Here is a 24273-nt window from a genome sequence, read left to right as displayed (position 1 = left end):
ACTACCATCTCCATTTCTGAACAATGCTGTAAACATGGTTATGTTGCTAGTTGTTATATTCCATGCACCACATAAAAAAATAGCACCTGCATAGCTATGAATACATATTTGTCAATAAGACCTTAGAGTGTTAATGTTTTCATTCACTGAGCATCAGAAATAAATCGTTTGATGGTGTATTGACTGCAAGAATTATGCAGTCTATCAATGTTATTAAATACATGTATCTGTCTTTCCTCATAAGTCATAGATAGGCCCAATGTCTCTGCCTTTGAGGAGGTCCCCCTGACTCTTGGATCTTGTAGTGAAAAGGACCAACAAGGTAGAAGAGCTTTGCATGCATATCTTCTTCACGTTCACTGCATGTACAGAGTTGTGATAGAAACAACTGAATGTGTTTGTTCTCTATTCCCAGTGAGTCATCCCAAGTGCCAGGACTCAGTGCAGATCGAAGTGAAGCAAATGCAACAAAGTAACAGTATATTGAGCTTTGTGGCAGATCATGCCTCTTTAATTGTTTGTTCTAACAGTTATACTCAAGATCTCAGCAAAACATTGAACACTGTGGAAAGTGGCAAAGCAAAACCCCTTCCTAATTCTTCAAATCAACCTCTGGAAACGCAGCCTGATGGTGGGGATGGTGGAATATTGCAGCCAGCTGGGGAATCTCAGCACCACAAACTTTGTTCTAGTGTAAAGTCATCCAAGAGGAATATGCAAGTGAAAAGACATTTTAGTTTAAAGATTAATAAGTCAACCAAACTATCCGTCAGTCAAAATCCCAAAGGTCCTCATATATGTAAAGCATGTGGAAAGCCTTTCCATTACATGTACAAGCTGAAGGCACACACACAAACACACGCATTGGATAAAACCAAGATTTGTGGAATCTGTGGGAAACATTTGGAGTCTAAAGAGAGTTTCGTCAAGCACCTTCACAGCCACACAAAGAGAAACAAAAGTGGTGTATGTGGGGCAAAAGGCATAGCAGATTTCACAGACCAAGGGGTCTAAATATCAAGTCTCCAACCAACAAACAAAAACTTCTGTGATTCTTGTTTTAGATTAGTGTACTTATGGGAAAACTAATTGAGTTCTCGTGCTGTCCAAAATATCTCTAGCCAGATTTTCATGAAAGACTGTTATTGCAATTTTGGTTATGGGAAATTAATTATAGAGTCTACACAGCAACGTTTGGTTAAAACGTCAATGGCAATGCTGGTCATGTGGGGGCTTCACATTTCTGTTTAATGGACTGTCCTCCCAACCAATCAGTGAGTGGTATGAGCTGGCCGTAGTGTTTTACTGATGAGTGCAGTTGGTTGACTGCTGTGTTTTGATCCCAACTTGCAAGTTTTGTCATATCTGTCCCATAAAGTGGTGAGTGTGTCCATGGCAGAAAGGAAGGGAGCGGGGGAAAGACTTGAGTTCCAGTGCTGTGCACAAACTCAAATGTGTTTGTATATAATTGTTTTCCATACAGTTTTGTAGACCTGAATAAAAAATATTAAAAGTCAAATCTATTCCTTGTGCATTTTTTCTCTCCAAATTCCTCAGTTCGAAAGTTAGAGGCTATTTGGTGCCAACCAAAAATCGAACCGTTAAGAATTATTGTGGAAGTATGAGAGAGATGAAAAGTGTTTCTGTTGAGTTTGTTCTTCTCAAGCCAGATTTTCATGGAATCCCCAAGGCTATTATTGCCATTTTTGTTATAAGGACGAGACTACAGCAGAGTTTGATTAAAATGTCAAAGGCAATGCTGGTCATGTATGGGCTTAACACTACTGTTGAATGGACTGTCCTCCCAGCCAATCAGTGAGTTTATGAGTGTTTTACTGAGGAGTGCAGTTGGTTGACTGCTGTGTTTTGATCCCAACTTGCCAGTTTTGTCATATCTGTCCCATGATGTGGTGATTGTGTCCACGGCAGGAAGGAAGAGAGGGGAGAGGGGGGGGGGAAGCCGCACGGTTTGGCTCCGGATAGTCTCCTTTATTCAGTTTCTCCCGGTTTAATGTACAGTAACTCCCCGGGAGAGTCACTGCCTCCCTTTGGATTTACTCTGGGGAATATGGCTGTGTTGAAGATACAAGACCAGGTAACGTCATATAACTAGCTCACATGTAACGTTAATTACTAGCTGGTCACTTTTTGTAAACAGATTACTACTTGTGTGAGTGTTTATGTGTAGTCAACACCATGTCGTAATGACTGTTCATTTGAGTTTAACTGTATTAACATTAATCAACGACGTGTATTCATTGTGACTTAGACCAGTCGTATACATGGTATTTTAAATATATAGGTTTAACGGCTAATGTTGCTAACGTTCTTTATGTTGCTAACTCCACTGACATATTAGCTTAATAGCTAACGGTAACCACTTACATACAAGTTAACGTAAGAACTTGGCTAATGTTGTGTAACAAGTTACCTTACGTTTATTTATTACGGTTTAAACTATTACTATTGTTAGACATCAATGATAACGCGGTCGTTTTTCAGTTTTCCCCGGTGCTTTTGACTGTTGCTTATTGTTGCTGTTTCTAGTGATGGACTAACACAGCTGGGTAGCTACCAGGTTATCAGGGTGGCTAACTCCCTGGCTAATGCTAGTTAGCAACTTGTAGGCAGATGTGGGAGAAGTACTCAGATATTGTACTTAGGAACTTAAGTACCAGAGTGTAGAAATACTCTGTTGCAAGTGCAAGTCCTGTAATCACAATGTTACTCAAGGAAAAGCACAAAGTATGTGCATTAAAATATACTTAAAGTACCAAAAGTAAAAGTACTCATTATGCAAACAGGCCCATTTATGTGATTATACTTATTGATGCATTCATGTGTTAATCAAAGCTTGTTAAGGTGCAGCTAATTTGCATTATGTTGTATGCTAGATTGAGAATATACTTCCATGTGCAACTTTAAGTCTTATTTAAGGGTTGTTTATATTTCACATTATTAATCCAAATTTGCAAAGTTAGGTATTAAATATATGTAGTGGGGTAAAAGTACACTATTCACCTCAGAATGGTAATCGTGTAGAAGTACAAGCAAACACTTTTAATTCTCAAGTAAAGTATAAGTCCCTCAAAAGTGTACTTAAGTACAATACTTGAGTAAATCTACTTGTTACTTTACACCACTGGAAACCTATTATCAGCATTTAGATTGCATAGTACCGATTTAACTGGCTGATTTCCAGGGAGTTTGCTTTGTCAGCTGTCTGTTTCAGCTCCTTGCACATGTTGTCAGGGGCAGCTGTTGGCAGTCACCTGTTGCTGGAGATAAGAAAGGCTGTCAGACTGAAATAGCAGGTGGTGCTGGTTTCAACGTCTCCAGCTGCGGTCATGAATTAGACACTTTCCACAAGCTTAAATCAGTTATTATAAACACCGCTGGGACATTAATGCAGCTATACACAAGACATGGCAGTGGGCATATGAACCAGTAGCGAAATAAACATTTTGGTTTGTCACACAAGTCAATTTATGGTCAACTAACATGCTTACTACTTACAAGTAAATATTTACTCTTGTAAGCTGTGACAGGCATTTGTCATTATTTATTCAATTGTACACGATTTTATTACGTTTTAAACAAAATTATCCATCAATAAATATATAATAATAGATAATAAAATATGGAAACTACTTTAAGCTTTTAGTCGAAGTTCATAGTCCAACCAGTGCTTTGGTTGGAGATCCTGTTATTTGTTTGTTTGTTATTGGCCTGAATGTTTAGCTTACAGTAAAACATTGTTTTATAAATCTGGGAAGTAAGAGTTTGTTGAAAATATGAACTTCAGTCAAAATCTTCCGGACATGCAAGCAAAAGACGGAAGAGTATGTGATGAGATCACCCTCTCTATTCTCCATTGTTCTCTGTAGTGCTTGCTGACAGAGAACTAGGCTAAAGGACACATGTAGTCCCACTTGGAGGGACAGGAGCGAGGGTAACCTTTAGCTAAGGCTTGTGTTTGTCCTCTAGAGGGCGTCCTGTAGCTTTGGAACATGCACAGTATCAAGCTATGGTCCTGCCTGAGAGAGAGATGGTTGAGATATAAAACAACAACCATTGATGTGACATCCTGGGATAGAATCATATGAAAGCCATCTTTAAAAAGAATAGTTTTGAATATTCTTTTATTGTAACCAATGGGAAAACAGTCTCTTTTTTTACCTGTACTGTTTTTTATTCAAATATTAAGCGTCAGAAAACTTTGCCTGTCTTCAATGAATCAAAAAACAAATGACTTACTATTTAAGATCTGTCTTTGGTATTTTGAATTGCTAATATACTACATTAAGCAATATCCTTTATCTTTAGATTCCATATAGTAGTATAGTAATAGAGTAATAGAAAATAAACTATAAATAAAATATGTGTATGACTGAAAACACATGAAAAGTAGTCTGTCATGAATATCTCTTTTGTGTCAGTCTATTATGGTGCATTCAAATTGAGTTATATCATTTCAGAACCACATAATGTGACTGACTCATCAACCGTTGGCCGTTCAGTCGGAGCATTTAATGAAGAGCATGCGGTGGTGTGCATACCATACAAGTTTGGTCAGGACAACAAAGCTTTAGTACAGATACCCCTCTCTTGATTTTAAAAGCTTTTAAATCTCTAGATGTCACATCGGCACTCCTGCAGTCTTTGGCTAGTATGTACACGCACGCACGCACACACACACGCACACACACACACGTATATGCTGGCCTTTGTGTTTGGGGACTGGGATTATATTACACACAGTGCATCCTGGCTCAGGGACAGATCAGAGGTCAGTGAATGCTACTCTCTTGCGTACACATGCACATTGTCACGTTGGGTCTCTCTCACATGACGTAAAGCTCAGGGGTTGCATTTTCATTGTATTTGTGGTTATGTGTGATAATAATGCATTCTCTTGTTGCCGTGAGATCAGGTTAATGCAACAGAAATGTGAGCTCTGCCCGCCTCTAAAATATCACACAATGGATTTTTTACTTCTTGTTGCCATGCTGTCAAGCAGTTTCTGTTTAGGGATGCTCAGTTTGTCTTGATCACTTTGTACTTCATTTAAGCGTTTACATCCTGGCCTGTTCCACATGTTAGCCTTGCTTGATCCTGCTCTTCAGTCATGATTACAACTTTAAACACACATACATTCACACACATCTCACACAAGTTGCTCATTTCTGTTTAGGAAATTATAACCAACTGCTCTATAAACATCTGCGGGCTATGTTCCTGCAACTATCCCCGGTGCAGGATAGACAAAACATTGGTTGTTTGTTTATGTCACACATGTCAAACCACTCAATCCGTGGTGGATTTAATTTCGGCCCGCAGGATAATTTGTAATTACTAATACTATTAGATCTGGCCCGCCGGTATATTGCACGCACACCTTCACTCAATCCTGAGGGTCTCCTCAGCTCAGAGCCTGACCCCAAACATTGATGAACTTGCACCCAAGATGAGATGCCAAGTATCTGGCTTGAACTAGCATCACCGAGCAGCACACTGAGTTTCAATGTTTTCTTCTGCACTTTTTCTCTCACGACAACAGAGCATGTTTGGTTTTTTCTTTGAGGGAAATAGTTTTTTTGAAGCTGTTGTTGGCCTGTGGACAAATGTAATCATAAGAAATGACTCAGGAAAAGCTGCAGATAGAGCCATAAGAAATGAATGCAACTGATTATTTAATGTTGTTTTTATAGGCAATCATTTAAGCTTTGTTAGTTCCAGGTTTAATATGTGCAATAAGTTAATTTCAATAAGTTTTACAATAAACATTGAACCAGTCCGGCCCTCGACTAGTACCCATTTTCTTATTTTGGCCCACTGTGTATTTGAGTTTGACAGCCTGGTTTATGTACTTCCCCAAACACTTTTTCTTTGTGCCTTTGAGGCAGATCTGTAATGTCAACTCAGTGGCTGCTGTAGGACCTGAACGATTGTAAGACTGTGTTTCCCATTATGTTTATAAATGGTAAGCCCATTAGACTCCGAATTTCGCCCTGCTCCATCCCACTGAATGGCTCCCTCTCATTCGCCCTTGGCTGCACTGTCCCTCCCTCCACATTTAATGGGGTTGTGTGGCTTGGCAAGATTGCTCTTTTTAGGATCTGAGTTGAATATGAAGGAGACTGAAACATGCACGTACAGACTGGTCTTGTTAGCTACCCTCACATATTTTGGCAAAGCCAGTTTGTTCCAGATTTATAATGAGGGGAGATGGGGACTTTTGATGCCATGCCACCAAAGAAGACACTAGAACACACATCTTCTCTGCCATCCTTTTCTACTTTTAGAAAGAAAGGCAGCTTCTATATTTGCGCAAACTTTATGAAGAAGCAAACCACTAACCACGAACATTTAATCAAGCACAATCTCAAAACAAAGCTGTTGTGCACATGGTTTAGTTTAGCTTGGGTTAGGACTTTCTATATTGGCCAGTGTGTAGAATATAGTTCAGTTCTTTGCAGTATTTATGTCATGATAGCAAATGGATCAGAGCTTTATTGAGTGAATGAACTCCTAAACAAACAACAACAAGGATCAGAAGATCTGAATGCAAAGGTAAACATTGAGCTATCCAGGCGGATTGGAGCTCCTGGAGGCAGCAGGGCTTTCAGAAGAGAATCAATAGTGCTGCATCATCATGCTCTGATGTAGCATCTTCACTCCACCTACACTTTTTTCACTTTAATGAAGTCAGCGGGAAGTCGTAGATCAGCCCTGACCGTGTCACCTGGTAACACGCAATAAACCAGAGCTCAGTTTTTCTCGTTTCTCCTGCCACTCATTCTCCTCTTTTATCTCTTGGATCTATGACTTCCTCTTAATCTCTGGACATTTACATTCTGTATTTGTATTGATTGAGTTCATGGTGTATTTCCTGTAACCAGTTTGCCCCTGATTCTGTCCCTTGCCCCCTTTGTCCTTTGCTCCATTCATCTTCAGGTTTCTTTGTGTTTTGTAGTGCACTATACCTGCCTACAGTTATTCCATCCTTCTCTCTTCTTCTATTCATACTCTCCTCCCTATTCCATTCATTTCTCTCTCCCTCTGTCTCTCTATCCCCTCCCCCTCCTCGCCCTCTCCCTCTCTCCTCATTTGAAAGAGCTGGCTTCAGCAGTCTGCCTGAAACGAGCGACTCATACCCACACATGCATTGGCTGCTGCGGCCCCCGTCCACGCTGATCACAGGGTCTCTGTGTGTGTCCGCATCTGACGTGTGTGTGTATGTGTGTGTTCCTGGCTGCAGCACAGCAGTGAGGATATGTAGCTTCCTCTGCGCTGCTAGGCAGCCCAAGCTCATTCTGCCGCATGCCGCTTATCGCCACCATTACGTAGAGGAATTCCTACTGCCGCTCACACAGAGTGAGTGTTGGCTGGAGAGAGGAGGACAAGACAGAGGAGACATGCATCAAAGCAACACTGGCTGATGGAGGACAGAGCTGGATTTCATATTGGATTTTACATGAAGATGTGCAGTGTTTGTTTACAAGGGAGTCTCTCTGTGTATGGGATTTATTGCTGACCTTTGTGCACCTGAATTGCGCTCGGATGTAAAAGAGAACACGGTGTATTTATGTGTGTGTGAGAGAGAGAGAGAGAGTGTGTGAGTGATTGTGTCGGTGTTTGTTCCTGATGCGGTCAGAGCGGGCTAGTCGTGTGTGTATCGTGGTGCTGGAGGAGGTGGAGGAGGATGAGCCCTCCTCTTCACCCCCACCCCCCCGGCCCAAATCATCCCCAGAACGCAGATCCCATCATGCCTCTCGAAGGGCTGCCGCTCAGGAGGACAAGGTGAGACGGGTCCTTCGGTCCAGTTATTCATTGGTTGAATCAGAGTTGGCTCAGTCTGCGAGACATTTTTAAGGTTTATATACAGTTTCTTTTTTGCGAATGACAACTCGGCTAGGTCTTCAACTAACCAAAGCACTTATCCTACCTGGACTGAAGTTCAGACCTGCGCTGAAGTATGTAGTCCCATTGCATTAAAATACAAAGCACAGCCAACACTTGTCATCCTGTGCTAAATATAGCATCAAATACAATCACCAATATAGCCTGCCATGTAAGATGACTGCTGGTTTGTATAGATTATCTAGGCCTCCGCCTTTGTAGTCTCCACTGGTGGCTTATAAAGGGCGAGCATTCAATTAACCTTTCATCGTATGAAAGCTGTTCTTTGAAGTTGACACTGACAAAGGAACAGACCCTGATCACAGTTTGTGCTCTTAGTCCAAGTTTACCTCCCTGGATCCGTGACATATGTGCAGTAGTCATCAGGCATGAGACGGATGCCGACATGCCTGACAGCCCCACTTATTTATAGTTAGGACGAAATGAGAGAGGGATGGGGAAAACTGAGAGTTAGGAGCATATCGCCATCATGGTACACATAGTACTGAAAGGTTCAACTTGGCAGCCATTGCTGTATGACACTGTTTAAATGTGACAAATAATATCACGAGACCCACAGTACTTGAAAGACTGCAAAGGAGGAAATGGCGGGGCAATATATTGTCATTTAGAAAGGGTCCCCTATGTTCTTATGGTTTGTATTTTTGCATTCTCAATAACATGCAGCATTATCCAAACATATTGAAACCATGAAAAGGTTCATTAATATCAGATAATAAACGTAAAGAGTCGAGTGTCATTATAAATAACATGAAATCACTTTGTAGCTTAGATCTCAGTGATATGTGACCGTAAATCATGATCACAGTAACTAACTACCAAGTTATAGTTTTGATTGTAAATAAAAAGGTCAGCTGTGGGTGTTTTATGTAACCAAGTTTTTTAATTGTGGGCCAAAGTTGTGTCATAAATGTTTAGATGTTTCACTTTCATTTGTAACCTCAAGTTTAAGCTTCAATGTTTTAATCTAAGATGAAATTAAAGTTACACAAGGACAGTAAATGAATCTCAAATATAAAACATCACAACTGTACATTTTAAAATCATGAGCGTAGCATGGTGTTGCTTCCTTAGCTTCCTCTGAAGGGTCTTCTGTTGACCATCGTTACCTCTTTATGATGACTGCTCAGCGCCACTGTAACTAATCCCTCTCAGTGTCACGCACCACGCTCTCTTGCTTGTGCCAACGTTCACACACGGATGTACTTTAATGAAATAGTATAAGAGGTTTTCCCTGTGTGCATAATGCGTCCTTTATTTGCAGCTTCTTCCTCCTGGGAAAATGTGTGATCTCTTAAGAAAACACTTAAGCTGTATAACTTGTTTAGTTTGTTTTTCTACACACTGCTGTTCACATTCTTATCAGATAGCCTTGCTTCACATCAGTCAGAATAAGGGTTATTGCCTAGTAAGTTTACACATACAACACATTTGCTTTGATGTGTAATGGTGCCCACAGAAACACAGTTTGAGGAAAAAAAGAGCAAATATAGAACTATTATAGAATTAAAAATGAAGTAATTATAAATTGATAAAATGAGTACAATTAGAATATGACAATTTACTTGATATGTGCTATATATCATGGCAAGAGGGTTCAGCTTTAACCCTTCACAGACGTGTGTGTGTGTGTGTGTGTGTGTGTGTGTGTGTGTGTGTGTGTGTGTGTGTGTGTGTGTGTGTGTGTGTGTGTGTGTGTGTGTGTGTGTGTGTGTGTGTGTGTGTGTGTGTGTGTGTGTGTGTGTGTGTGTGTGTGTGTGTGTGTGTGTGTGTGTGTGATGTATGCTGCAGCTGCTGCTGTCATAAACAAATAGGTGATGTACAGCCATTTTGTGACCTATGTCTCTCCAGCAGCTCAGGGTCTGTGTCTTAGTCTCTCCCATTTGTAACTCTCATAACTCTCCCTAACACGGTTGTCAGCATAGAAAATGACTGCCTTGCAAATGGAGTACATAGTAGTAGTTACATCAGCGTTAACATGTGCTCTCCTTGCCTCTGTAGACGTCGCTGTTAAGAGCCATCTTCAACGTGGACACAGATGAAGTTCGCTCCCTCATATTCAAGAAAGAGGATGTCAACATTCAGGTAAGTCACTTTCTTCTTCCCTGATTTGTATCCAAATGTTAATGCTTTTGTTTCCCCTGTGTATTTGCTTTCCCCCCTTGCTTCACGTACACACTCCATGACTTATATCAGACCCCCAGGAGAGCGGCAGTAAGCTAGCCGGCTCCGATTGATCGATTGACCCAGAGTGCCTTCTGGCTGCTTACCCATTTCATATAGCTGTCAATCACGGCAGGGCACCTCCTTTTCCTTTTGCTTAAGGTCGTAACCTCAACCCGATTTCTCCCATTGCTTTGTTTTTCTGTCAATAATCTTTCAGAATGTATTTCCTCAGTTTACACCTTGTGTTTTCATAGTCATTCTATAGTGCTGGGCTCATCACACTGAATCTCTTTGAGTCAGCATTATTGGCCCAGACCTTTTACAGTCACATGACATTTGTTTATAGGCTAGTCCCACTCTGTTGATTGCTCCCTACTGCACTGAAAGAAAGAGAGATGGGGTGCGGCGGCTTTGTGTATCGATGGAGAAAGTGATGGAGCCAAGTGAAGAGGACAAGTGGTCACAGGATGGACATGTATCCCCTGTGGCTGTGGTCTCATGTTTCCTGTGGTCTGCAGCAGTGTGATCTGTCTGAAGATTCTGTTTGTGGCATGTGTGAGCAAGGCGAGGCTGCGTGTGAAAAGGAGATATTATTAACATGCCTGCTTGAATTTATTTTCTGTATTTTGGGATCAGGACAACGAGAAGAGGACGCCTCTGCACGCTGCAGCCTACCTGGGAGACACTGAGATCATTGAGCTGCTCATCCTTTCAGGTAAACACTAAAGCCCAGCTTTGAATCCATTCGATTCCATTCCCACCTAAAATCTATAATATAGTATCAATCGCTTGCTCATCCCGAGGTGCATCCATCTAGTACTGTTTTTGCTTCTATCCATCTATACGAGTGCTCCAAAATTAACTTGTAGTCATTCCTTTGCATATTTAAACTCTTTTATTAATAATACTCACACAGCATTAGTCTGTAAATCAAATATTTGAATTGTAAAAAAAACATTTTAGGGTCTGACTATTTTAAGTTTCACCTATTACCTGTCAGCACCTGAGAGTGATTAAATGTTTATCACTCAGTAAATATTTTAAACTAAAGTATTGTCTGCCCTATTTTAAAATGTGAACCAGGTCAAACTAAGCTGGAAACAAATGTATCGTCATTTTTCCATTTCACAAGATATGATTTTTAATACCAAATATCCCACCATGCGTTCCTTAAAGCCACTGCTTGTCCCTCCCCTCTCTCTACCCCACATGTTTCTCGCTGTCCCCTCAGTAGTTCATATGTCTCCTCTTAGGCTGTCACCCTCTCTTGGTGATTTATAAATCATTGTGGGTAGATGTTGGCTCGGCTCTCTGTTAGGTCAGTTGTGCACGTCAGGAAGTGGGTCCAACCTTTATACAAGCTAGTGTGTACGCTAGTGTGTGTGTTCACTGTTTCCCAATACTGTGGAGAGAACAGGTGCAGCCTCAGAGCTATTTTAACCCCAAGCTGTGCCAAAGAGCATCATGGATGTTATATCTGCCAGTCACCGTTGCCTTAAAACACCCCCTTCCCATAAGCCACTTGAACAATGATTAAACCTTTTTACCATGTTTGCCTTGGCTGTGTCCGGTATTGTTGACACATCTTAACCATCTCTCTCTCTCCCTCAATCTCTCTTCTTCATTCCCCTCCTCTCGTCTAGGGGCCAGAGTTAATGCCAAAGATAACAAGTGGTTGACTCCTCTTCATCGAGCTGTCGCCTCTTGCAGCGAGGTAACAAATGACACAAACAAGCGTGCTAATGTGTACCGTAGTAACTCCACTAATCATTTGTTTCACAATGAGGTTATCACAGCTTTTCTCTTTTGAAACTGAGGGCGATATCCACTGACAATACCACTGTAACAAAAATGCAGAAATGACTTTCATTTCACTGAAACCACTGTGGTGGCAGAACACACTGTTTAGTGTAGCAACTGGCAGACCAGATAGAATATCTTTAGAATAACTAGAAATTAGATATACTTTATTTATCCTTTTTTTGTCACAGCAGCACCATGTAAACAGGCATAACACTTGAGATAAACTATAATAATGATAATAATAAAATATAAGAATGAACAGTATACATATGTACATCAACAGTAGAACATATAATTATATCAACAGAGTAAAGGTGGAGAGAATGACTGCTGCTGTCATCATTTTTCCAGTTTTTTCCCAAGCTGACCGTAAAGGGGTAAAACCCTGCGGTGTGTTTGTTTTTCATAAACCCCCAGAATCTCTTCACCTGTTCTGTTTGTTGCCAGGCAACATGCCCAAACAGCCAGAGCCCCTTGCTCTTGCTCCCCTTTTCAGTGCTATTGTCGGCATGAAAGCCCCCTAAGAATAGCAAAGACTTTTATGTCCACCTGCGCACACTGGCATGTACTCCGTCAGTGCACTGAGGCATAGTGGGAAAAAATAATCCCTCTGTCTGCAAGCTCTGACGCACGCTCACTCTTTACCCAGAATGCAGTGGCCATGCTGCTGAAGCACAGTGCGGATGTAAACGGCCGAGACAAGAACTGGCAGACGCCGCTCCATGTTGCCGCGAGCAACAAGGCAGTGCGCTGCGCCGAGGCTTTGGTCCCGCTGCTTAGCAACGTCAACGTGTCTGACCGGGCGGGACGCACCGCCCTGCACCACGCGGCCTTCAGTGGACATGTGGAGGTGGGTCTCCTGTCAACACACAGACAGACACACACATATTCCTGTCAGCACCTGGTTCATTTGAGTTTGTGTGATTAGATGGTGAAGTTGCTGCTGTCTAGAGGAGCCAACATCAATGCATTCGACAAGAAGGACAGGAGGGCCATCCACTGGGCAGCCTACATGGGTGAGACTGTTATGATGTTCAGCTTTAAGTTCAAAGTTCATACCTTTGTTCAAACAAGATAGAGAGACTATCAAAACCTATGTCGATGTTATTTATATCGCCCTCTTTCCTAAGACCCTTGAAGCTAAAAAGGAAAGAAACCAAAAGAAATGTATAGATGAAAACATGTATAGCAACTGAGGAGGGGACCCTCTCCCAGGATGTAGAGCTATAAATCAAATATTGTGTATACAGAATAAACAACAAAATAAAATGACAAAATAGACAAGCCATATGAAAAAAAGATTTTAGGAAAAATATATAAAAAATAGATCCAGGAGCATGTTTAAAAGATTCCATGTGCTTCCATGTCCCTAGTTGTCCCCTCCCTAAATAGTACATAGTGAAATGAACAGGTCTCGAGTTATATGTGCCTCATATCATCCCCCCCCCCTCTCGTTTCTGTTTCAGGTCACCTGGAGGTGGTGAAGTTGTTGGTGGCCAGTGGAGCAGAGGTGGACTGCAAGGACAAAAAAGCATACACTCCGCTCCATGCAGCCGCCTCCAGTGGCATGAGCAGCACCGTGCACTACCTGCTCAGCCTGGGGGTCCACGTCAGTACACATCTGCATCAGCAATGACCTGCAAAATGACCTTTTGTATAACTCGTGTTACCTTCACTTCTTAAAGAAAATGTAGTTTTTCTCACATTCAGTCACATGATCACTTCTTAAGATAAGATGTACTTTGTTGATGCCAATTTGGAAAATGTTTTCTTCCCAAACATATGCAATAAAAAATGTAAGTTACTTACTTGTAAGTAACTTACTTGTTACTTGTCTAGATACATATCTAGACTTACTCCCTGTTTACGGAGGCATGTGACAAAAACACAACTTTCTTTAAGAATTCAAGGAAACCCGGGAGTAGTAATTAATGAATATACAGATCATAAATGTGTAGGGGTTGCTTTGATTTGTGACGTGGCGCTTTAACAAATCTGAATTTTTAACCGTAGATATACAAGCTATTTTTAATACGGTGTCAATATCAGTTAGTCAAGTTAATCAAACGCTTAACATTGATTCTCTTCTTGCGTAGGTCAACGAGATAAACGGCTACGGCAACACTCCGCTCCATTTAGCCTGTTACAATGGACAGGATGTGGTGGTCAGTGAGCTCATTGAGGCAGGGGCCAACGTCAACCAGGTGTGTGTGTGTGTGTGTGTGTGTGTGTGTGTGTGTGTGTGTGTGTGTGTGTGTGTGTGTGTGTGTGTGTGTGTGTGTGTGTGTGTGTGTGTGTGTGTGTGTGTGTGTGTGTGTGTGTGTGTGTGTGTGTGTGTGTGTGTGTGTGTGTGTGTGTGTGTGTGTGTGTGTGTGTGTGTGTGTGTGTGTGTGTCTGTGCAAGTTGGTATGTGTTTGGTGATAGTGTGTGTTTTTAATTGTGTTGTTTTGGTACCTCTCTTTAGGTAAATGAGAGGGGGTTTTCTGCCCTCCACTTTGCCTCCTCCTCACGTCAGGGGGCGCTCTGTCAGGAGCTGCTGTTGGCCCACGGAGCTCACATCAACATGAGGGTATTTGCTTTATATTGATACAGTTGGAAGTGTCTAAAGCAGCCTCTTGCCTCGTGTCTATGCAGTTGAAAGTTGAAATGACAGTGTTGCTAACACTTTGGTAGCAGTGATGAAAACTGATATTAGATTCCCACAGCCTCAAGATGCAAGGCCATATGGAGGATGGCAGGGGGGGGGTGGCTCCCTGAGGCTGCAAGCTGCTCAGGGAATAAGTGTGTGTGGGTGTGTGTTTGATCCATGAGAGGAACACAAATAGCTTCATGCTAAGATCTCGAACACTACAGGGTAAGAGTTGAGTCATCTTCCCACACTGGCACTTAAATGTCTCTCATCTACATGCACCACAGACACACTTTATTTACTTCATTTGAGTCCCTTTATTATCCGCTATGAGAAACTTGATTTGAAGCAAATAAACAAATATTCAGAACACAATTATAATAATAATAATAGATGTAATTTGTTAGCGCTTTTACAGGTGCTCAAAGACGCTTTACAGATATAGTGAAGGGAAAAGAAAAGGAAGGAACAACAAATAAATATATAGTTAAAGTTAAAGTCAAATAATACAAAAACAATCACACATTAAAAGCCAGATTGAAGAGGTGAGTTTTTGTGAGTTACAATACTGGCAGGCGTTACCGCAGCATCCGGACAAAAACAACCAGATTCAGAGACAGCTTCATCCCGCAGGCAATAAGACTGTTAAACAACTGAACTGCTGAAACAATTTCATAACATTCATCTGCTACCAAGTAATTATGTATCTATTATAGATAATATACCATTCCAATAACTTGTATATAGACTCGTATTGCACTATTCCACTTTTTTTTTCTCACTTTTTTTAAAACTATTTTTCTTTTTTGTATTACTTTTAATATAATATACTTTAATATTGTTTTAATATTGTCTGCTTATCTGTATTATTGTGTTGCATTTTTGGAGAAGCCTGTGACCTAAGATTTTCAACGACATAATTACTCTGTAGCTATGTCAGTTTGACAATAAAGAACCTTGAACCTTGAACCTACTACAACAAGACGATCCGTCAAATCTTTTAACAGGGAACAAGGGAGTTTTTACTCTTTCTCTCTTGAAAGGGGTCACTTGAATCTATAGTTTTCGGGAAGATTTTCTACAGATAATCCTAATCATTATCTTTGTCTCTCTTTGCTTGTCTCCATCTGTGCAGAGTAAGGATGATAAGACTCCCCTCCACATGGCAGCTACCCATGGAAGGTTCTCCTGCTCTCAGGCCCTCATTCAAAATGGTGAGAGCCCCTACAGTCCGCTGTGTGCTTCATGCCCGAGTGTTTAAATAGAATTGTATAGATATACCCTTTTATTTATTTGTGTATAGGAGCTGAGATTGATTGTGAGGACAGGAGCAGAAACACTGCCCTTCACATCTCTGCCCGCTACGGCCATGAGCTCATCGTCACAGCACTCATCAAACACGGAGCAGACATCGCCAAGTTAGTAACAAATGACATGTAACCGTCTGTCTGTCTTCTCACTGAATACAAGAAGCAAAAAGGAAAGGGAACAATTTCAGGAATGAAGATTTTAAGTTCCAGATAAACCAATATATCTGTCATCAAAAATGCATCCACGCTCTCACACTTCACCCTCCTGTGGGGACTTGCCTTCTCTGTTTTGAATGTTTTTAGGAGAGGCATTCATGGGATGTTCCCTCTACACCTGGCAGCTCTCAGCGGCTTCTCAGATTGCTGCAGGAAGCTGCTGTCCTCAGGTACATTCATGCTGACACCGTTTGTGTCACCAGAATCACCTCGTTGACATCCTAAGTGATGCTGATCGCATATTTTCACAGGGTTTGACATAGACACCCCCGATGACTTTGGCAGGACCTGTCTACATGCTGCAGCCGCCGGAGGGTGGGTCATCCTCCCTGCTCACTTCCTTCTTCCTTGTATTTAAAAGCATCCCCTTGTTGCTTTCGTTTTACCCATTCGTCATCACTTTTTAAATGTGCCTCTCTTACCAGCAACCTGGAGTGTCTGAACCTGCTGTTAAACATAGGAGCAGACTTTAACAGGAAGGACAACTTTGGGAGGTGAGCCAAGCCTCTTTACACTTTTGTTCTATGCATTTTGGGAAAATACAAATAAAATGAGACAGAAAAATAGTTGAGAACATATCTTAGGGAGTAGCGGGAAGGAATGAAGTCCTCCCTTGCATTTATAATATCTGCTGTTGACTCTCTGTTCCTCCCAGGACTCCATTACACTATGCATCAGCCAACTGTAACTACCAGTGTGTGTTTGCCTTGGTGGGCTCGGGGGCGAGCATCAATGAGCTGGACCAGAGAGGCTGCAGCCCCCTGCACTACGCCGCTGCAGCCGACACGGATGGAAAGTAAGATCTACTGTGTTTACTTAAATCACATAACATCCTAAACCATGAGATTTTTAAAGGCATACTTTGTTACTTTCATGAAATATTTTTACTATGACATTTACTTTGAATCATTGTATACTTCACTATATGATATTTTTGTAGGCATACAATACTTTAATATCATTTGTGTACATAAAATACAATGTTTTGTATGCAAAAAAGCAGTTGCAAAGGCTACTTCACTATCACTTTATTTTATGTTTTTTGTGGCATATTATACTTTTTATTTTATTTTTTAAATCTTTTATATCTTACATCCATCCATCCATCCATCTTCTCCCGCTTATCCGTGGTCGGGTCACGGGGGTAGCAGTTCCAGCAGAGAGCCCCAAACTTTCTTTTCCCTGGCCACATCAACCAGCTCTGACTGGGGGATCCCAAGGCGCTCCCAGGCCAGCGAAGAGATATAATCCCTCCACCTGGTCCTAGGTCTACCCCTTGGTCTCTTCCCAGCTGGACGTGCCTGGAACACCTCCCTAGGGAGGCGCCCAGGTGGCATCCTAACTAGGTGCCCGAACCACCTCAACTGGCTCCTTTCGACGCGAAGGAGGAGCGGCTCAACTCCGAGTCCCTCCCGGATGACCGAACTTCTCCCCTTATCCCTAAGGGAGACACCAGCCACCCGGCGGAGGAAACCCATCTCGGCCGCTTGTATCCGCGATCTCGTTCTTTCGGTCATGACCCATCCTTCATGACCATAGGTGAGGGTAGGAACGAAAATGGCCCGGTAGACAGAGAGCTTTGCCTTCTGGCTCAGCTCCCTTTTCGTCACAACGGTGCGGTAAAGCGACTGCAGTACCGCTCCCGCTGCTCCGATTCTCCGGCCCATCTCACGCTCCATTGTTCCCTCACTCGAGAACAAGACCCCGAGATACTTGAACTCCTTCACTTGGGGTAAGGACTCATTCCCTACTTGGAGTGGACAGTCCATCGGTTTCCTGCTGAGAGATATCTTACAATACTTTGATATTTATTTCATTAGTTACAGTACTATGACATAATGTTTTTGAGATGTTCTATACTTTGACTTCTTTACTGAATTTGTTATTGTATATAATCTTTTAGCATACCCCAAATTAAAGTAAATTGTATCAAATAATCCTCAGTGTCTGTTGGAAACATTTCTTTCCTCCCTTGTGTGTTTGCCAGGTGTGTGGAGTACCTGCTGAGGAACGATGCTGACCCGGGAGTGAGAGACGGACAGGGTTACAGTGCGGTGCATTATGCCTCAGCGTACGGACGCACACTCTGCCTGGAACTGGTGTGTACAGATGCCGCACGGAGAGATCATTCGATGCATTTCCCACAGACTGCCAACAAATGTGATCACTTCCATGTGCTGAAATCTGAAGCAGGACACTTCTCATGGTATCATAAAGACCCTTTGTCTGTATTTCTTTCAGATGGCAAGTGAGACACCTCTTGATGTGGTAAGAAAGACATTTCAATGATTCACTGTAAAATAATGAGCCCTTACATCGATTGATTTTGTACGTGGCTCCCTCTGTTGGGCAGATCAGTGGTTACATCATCTGGTAGGCAGATTCATTTACTGTTAAACAACGTCTTGTTCTGCATTTGATAACAATTGCCGTGCATTCTTTCTAAATAATGAATTTTTTAATTGAAAACTCTTAGCACGCCCCTCATCAAACACCACTATTCTCTCTTTCAACAAACTGAGCAGTGCGACCATGGCCTTAGTTCTGTGCGACTGTCATACTGCAGTGAGTTGCAATGCATGCAAACCTATTTCTGAAATGAATAATAAGGGAACCGTGTCTCTATTTCAGTTAATGGAGACATCAGGAACAGACATGCTGAGTGAGAGCCAGGCCCCCGTCAGTCCACTCCACCTGGCGGTGAGTTTAGGGATTGTTTCAGAATGTCTTTATTTGGCTGTTTGTCTCTCTCTTGCATACAGGATGTAATGCCATGTCTGATACCTTTACACATAAAAGAAGTGTCTCTTGGTGTGTGTCTCCCTTTGATTTAGGCGTACCACGGACACTGTGGAGCTTTAGAAGTTCTCTTGTCCTCACTGCTGAACGTGGATGTTTTCAGCCCAGAGGGCCGGACCCCCCTCAGCCTGGCCTGCTCCAAGGGTCACCAGGAGTGTGTCTCACTGCTGCTGCACCATGGCTCCTCACCCATGACCCGGGACTACACACACAAAAAGACAGCTATACATGCTGCAGGTAAACATACAGACAGTTACACAGAGCCAAATAAATCAGTATGCTTCACACCACATGACTGAGGTTTATTTTATGCCTTTGAAGGTGGAGAAATGTTGTTGCTTCAGAAAAAAAAGTCATTCTCTAGCATGTGTGTGTTTCTGTGTGCCGCAGCGATGAATGGCCACCCAGAGTGCCTGCGTCTGCTCGTGAGCAACAACGACCAAAACATGAATGTGGACGTACAAGACATCAACGGGCAGTGAGTGTGTGCAGAGAGAAAAAGGCTTAGCTTTCACTCCGATTATTATTATTCTCATTGAGGAGAAGACTTTAACTAGTTTTATTTAAAGATGTGTGTTTTGTCATATTCCCCCACCTGTACAGGACTCCTCTGATGTTGGCGGTGCTGAATGGACACACAGAGTGTGTGTACTCTCTACTCAGTCAAGGGGCCACTGCGGAGCATCAGGACCGCTGGGGGAGGACAGCACTACACCGGGGGGTGAGACATTCACACACTTCCACTGACATTACATGATAACGCTGAATATTCCCCTAAGGACAGTTCAATCTAAGGAGCCTGGTACGACTGCCAATCTAAATGTCCAATGTGCAGCAGTACTCTGGTGGTAACTCATGTGCTTTCTGGCCATCAGATCAAAATCCTACCCTCAGGCTAAATACCTACAACATAAGGCTACTGTTTGAAATCAGGTTCCTTTTATTAATCAGAGCACTGATGTCCGGCCGTAGTACGGTACTCTCAAAACACTAAATATATTTTTCATTTATGAATGATTTTTTTTGTTGAAATCAGCAGGGGGAGGTGCGTGGGACAAGCTGTTTGCTTGTTGCTCTCTGTCGTTTCCTCTGCCTGCTACAATTCAGGAAATGGGATTAGGGCAGACATTTTGTCTTCTAGAATAAAGAGCAAGCAGGCCATGAAACATGTCTAGTATCTGTGTGTTTATTGATCTACTGCGCTCCGTTTCATTAGAACGGAAAGCACCATACTTTAAACAACATCTTATTTCATAATTGCATGCACTGTATCTTGGGCAATACTTTAGTTTTTATATAAAAAACCTTAAACAGAGGATAATCAATGAGCAAAATGAACCATACATATCACAACTATATACTAATAAATATATTTTCCAATGTTTTATTTTCTCTCACAGGCGGTGGCGGGCCAGGAGGAGAGTGTGGAGGCCCTCCTCCAGCGGGGGGCCGCTGTGTGTGTCAAAGACATCCGGGGCCGCTCCCCTCTTCACCTGGCCTCCGCCTGTGGCCGTGTGGGGGTCCTGGGGGCCCTGCTGCAGGCCACCCCCAACAATTCCCTCACTCTCACACACCTCACTGACAACCAGGGCTACACACCTCTGCACTGGGCCTGCTACAACGGTACACAGCGGGACACACTGGAGGAACATCACTGTTCTGTATGAAGCGACAGCAGGAGTATTCACATCTGTTCCTCTCTTTGTATCTCAATCTGGTCTCTAGGATACGATGCTTGTGTGGAGGTGTTGTTGGACCACGAGGTGTTCAAGAGGATTAAAGGCAACCCCTTCACTCCACTGCACTGTGCTGTGTAAGACGTTGTGTACCTATTCATGTTTTATGTAGATAGGCACTGGTCTGAAAGCTTCTGACAGTGTGTGTTTTGTATTTCAGTATGAGCGATAATGAGGGAGTGGCTGAGATGTTAATTGAGTCCCTGGGCACAGCTATCGTCAACTCCACTGACCCCAAGGGCAGGTGAGACATAAAAAAAAAAGATAGCGTGACATCATCTTTTTTTATTAAAGCTGTTCACGTGCACAGGATCTGCTGCTGTATTGCCAACTGTGTTTGTGTCGTCATAGGACCCCACTCCACGCTGCAGCTTTTTCCGACCATGTGGAGTGTGTTTCCCTGCTGCTGAGCCACGGAGCTCAGGCAAACGTAGTTGATGCACACACTCGCAGCACACCGCTGATGATGGCAGCTCTAAACGGACAGACCAATACTGTGGGTCAGTATAAACTGACAAATAGATTCACTGTCTTTTTCTTTTTTTGTCTCTGTTCGATTCTCTTTTTTTCTTCGACTGTTATTTCACCTATGACATGAACACACCTCCTTTCATGTGTTGCAGAGATGTTGGTGAGCAGTGCTAAAGCAGACTTCACACTACAGGATACAAACAGGAACACAGCATTGCATCTGGCTTGCAGCAAGGTAACAATTCACAGAGACAGGAAGTGCTTTTGTATTGACTGGCCATGGTGTGACTTTTGGTGATTTAAGATGTCCCCAAAAATCTCTTAATCAGTGTTGGTCATCAGGTGGCTGCTGAAAAAGTACATTTCACATAGTAATGATGGTAACAACCATTTTTTTAGTGAGCTGTCCCTAAACATAGATGTTAAAAACAAGAAGTATACAACATGTACTATTGGTCACCTCTTTGCTCTCTGTACCTCTCAGGGTCAAGAGACGAGTGCCTTGTTGATTCTAGAGAAGATCAGCGACAAGAACCTCATCAACAGCACCAACACTGCTCTCCAGACGTAAGAGTATTCCCAGGATGCACCAGGGTAATCTGCTTGATTCAGACTGCTTTTATTTGAACCTCACCCACCCTCCTTCTTGTTGCAGGCCGCTGCATGTAGCAGCGAAGAAGGGACTGACAGTGGTGGTTCAGGAGCTGCTGGGGAAAGGAGCCAGTGTGTTAGCAGTGGACGAGAACGGTCAGATTTCACTTTACTGCACATCCCTCCCTACTCACACATACTGCCTCAGTGAGACGTGAACTTTCCTTCTTCTTATTTTTTCTTTTATGCGTAGGTTACACTCCGGCTCTGGCATGCGCTCCTAACCGAGATGTGGCCGACTGTCTGGCGCTCATCCTCAACTCCATGATGCCCACCTCCCCCATGGTCACCATTGCAGCTTTGCCTGCACTTTCTCTTACTCACACAGTCATTAACCACCACCCCACCAACAACCACGTCTCTAAAGGCGTGGCCTTTGACTCTCTTCCCCCTTTGAGGCCGGACCACGCCTCCTACTGCAGACCGGAGCGCCTGCTGTCCTCCATCACCGGGGACGATGAACTGAATGACTCAGATTCAGAGACGTACTGAGGACATACCTGCTATTGGACCGAGCCCTACACTACTGGAGGACTAGCCAGCCACTCAGGAGCCTTAAATGATAATTGACAAAAAGCTAAAAGAGAGAAAACAGATAGAAAATAGAGCAGACATGCAGATTATTTTTAGATAAGCTTCTTCAAATCTAAAAAGAACCCCTTGTTGTACACCATGTTCTCTTAAGGTCACACGGGGTAAAAAATAATGTACTAGAATTTAGAATAATGTGAATACGGACTAAATTTCTCTCAGACAGCATCACTGTATGGTCAGTAACATGGCCTATATCTTTTTCAATGTAAAGCAATGTTGTTTATTCTTTTTAAATTAAGCTCCTTCTCTTTGCTGATACTTCCTGGAGTGATTTTAAGCCTTTTCACAGTTTTTCCTTCAACTATTACTAGAAGAGCATCTACTGGAAAAAAGCTCAGTGTACTGCTTTTATTCTTACAATTGTCTAAAGAAAATAACAGATGGAAAATGTAATGGGACCAGGAGATTGATAGCTGTTTTCCCTTACTGTACTTTTGAGTTTTTATTCAGAGCCTTCATGGCAGGCAGTCACAGCTGTCGGTCACGCACACTTGAGACGCTGCATTATTGTTATTGAACCACTTTTCAATTCCTAAGAGGAAATTATTATTGAATCCTATGAATTTATTCCAAGTGGAAATGGAATCCCTGGGAGCTGATGAGGACAGCAGATGGATGGAAGATTCAGTGTGTGATTGGTCCAGGATTTGATTGATGACCCGAATGAGCGGCTCAAGGTACTTGTAACCTGCAATGCTGTAACTACTCAATGTCTTTGTACTGTACTGTAGACAGAGGAAAGTGGCTGACACTGTGTGTGTGTGTGTGTGTGTGTGTGTGTGTGTGTGTGTGTGTGTGTGTGTGTGTGTGTGTGTGTGTGTGTGTGTGTGTGTGTGTGTGTGTGTGTGTGTGTGTGTGTGTGTGTGTGTGTGGTGTGTGTGTGTGTGTGTGTGTGTGTGTGTGTGTGTGTGTGTGTGTGTGTGTGTGTGTGTGTGTGTGTGTGTGTGTGTGTGTGTGTGTGTGTGTGTGTGAGAGTAAATATTGCCTTTTTAGGAACAAGAAACTTTCAGACAGAGATGAATAATACTGGCGCATTGTTTGTAAAGATTGTAAGTAATTAACAAATAAAGATATTCGTTTTTGATTTCTCTCAGTTAATGTTTTACAGAAGACAAATGTTTGATTTTGCACCCTGTGGTTTGTTTATAACCTTATATTAGCTGATTAGCCTTTTCATTCTGGCGATTGCATTTACATGCAAAAGTAATTTGGTAGTGTTCATTTTTTAGAGATTATCCTGCTGAACAAAACATGTAAGTGTCATTAACATGTGTTTGCCACGGATCTTAATTTTCAAAATCGAATTGAACAATCCCAAACCTTTTTTAGGATGACCCGCTTGCAATGGGGGTCATCCTAAAAAATGAAGTCATCCCTTCACCACTCTATTGGACCAAGCCTTCAAGTCAAATAATACCATTGTTGTGTATAATAAAAGTTTGATAGTTCATATTGTAACGTTGTTTTAGAACACCCTACGGCAGGGGTGTCAAACTTAAGGCCCGCGGGCCAAAACCGGCCTGCGACCTCATTTTACATGGCCCGCAAGAGCTACCAAAGAATATGATATACAATACATTTGGTGTAATTGTTCAATATTTGCTCTCAATTACTTGCCCTAGACTTCTACTTACAGACGTAGTTATTTATGAAGTTATTACCAGAACTGATAATAATCCAATGCAGAGCCAATAATGTAATATAATACATTATTTTATATATATTTATATATGTATATTTATATAGTCTTAAAGTTACAACAGGCCCTTTGAGTGCAAACATAATGCTAGTGTGGCCCGCAATGAAGTTGAGTTTGCCACCCCTGCCCTACGGGAACTTCATATCAAAGCCACAGGATCATAAACTATGATGCTGTTGAGTCAAGTGGTCACTCTTAATCAGCATAACATGCCTTCTATTATATTTTGAAGCTAACCATCATCATGAGGAATGTTGAGATTGCACATCTGATTAA

The 24273-nt window shown here is 42.3% G+C and overlaps 1 protein-coding gene and 1 long non-coding RNA gene across 3 annotated transcripts; both read left to right on the top strand.

Annotated features, from left to right (window-relative positions):
• Positions 1-6: 6 nt before the first annotated feature.
• LOC117455224 (uncharacterized) lies at positions 7-1519 on the top strand. Its single transcript, XR_004553069.2, has 2 exons — positions 7-322; positions 416-1519. It is a non-coding gene; the product is annotated as an uncharacterized lncRNA (long non-coding RNA).
• Positions 1520-1926: 407 nt separating this feature from the next.
• LOC117455094 (serine/threonine-protein phosphatase 6 regulatory ankyrin repeat subunit A) lies at positions 1927-23132 on the top strand. 2 transcript variants are annotated; one of them, XM_034094456.2, is made up of 29 exons: positions 1927-2095; positions 9925-10008; positions 10726-10804; positions 11733-11803; positions 12542-12742; positions 12821-12908; positions 13359-13501; positions 13989-14096; positions 14357-14461; positions 15657-15735; positions 15825-15939; positions 16135-16217; positions 16299-16362; positions 16473-16541; positions 16703-16843; positions 18035-18146; positions 18289-18315; positions 18679-18747; positions 18882-19083; positions 19237-19324; positions 19450-19567; positions 20247-20469; positions 20572-20659; positions 20743-20826; positions 20934-21082; positions 21206-21288; positions 21538-21620; positions 21709-21800; positions 21898-23131. In XM_034094456.2, exons 1-29 carry the CDS (start codon positions 2012-2014, stop codon positions 22194-22196), a joined length of 3231 nt encoding a protein of 1076 aa, XP_033950347.1. In that variant the 5' UTR covers positions 1927-2011; the 3' UTR covers positions 22197-23131. The 2 variants fall into 2 exon arrangements, with proteins under 2 accessions (XP_033950347.1, XP_033950346.1); XM_034094455.2 differs by lacking the exon at positions 1927-2095 and adding an exon at positions 7160-7803 and having other exon boundaries at positions 21898-23132.
• The last annotated feature ends 1141 nt before the right edge of the window (positions 23133-24273 follow it).

Source organism: Pseudochaenichthys georgianus, chromosome 11, assembly GCF_902827115.2.
Source record: "Pseudochaenichthys georgianus chromosome 11, fPseGeo1.2, whole genome shotgun sequence".
NCBI classification, from domain to species: Eukaryota; Metazoa; Chordata; class Actinopteri; order Perciformes; family Channichthyidae; genus Pseudochaenichthys; species Pseudochaenichthys georgianus.
This window is presented reverse-complemented; position numbering and strand designations above follow the sequence as displayed.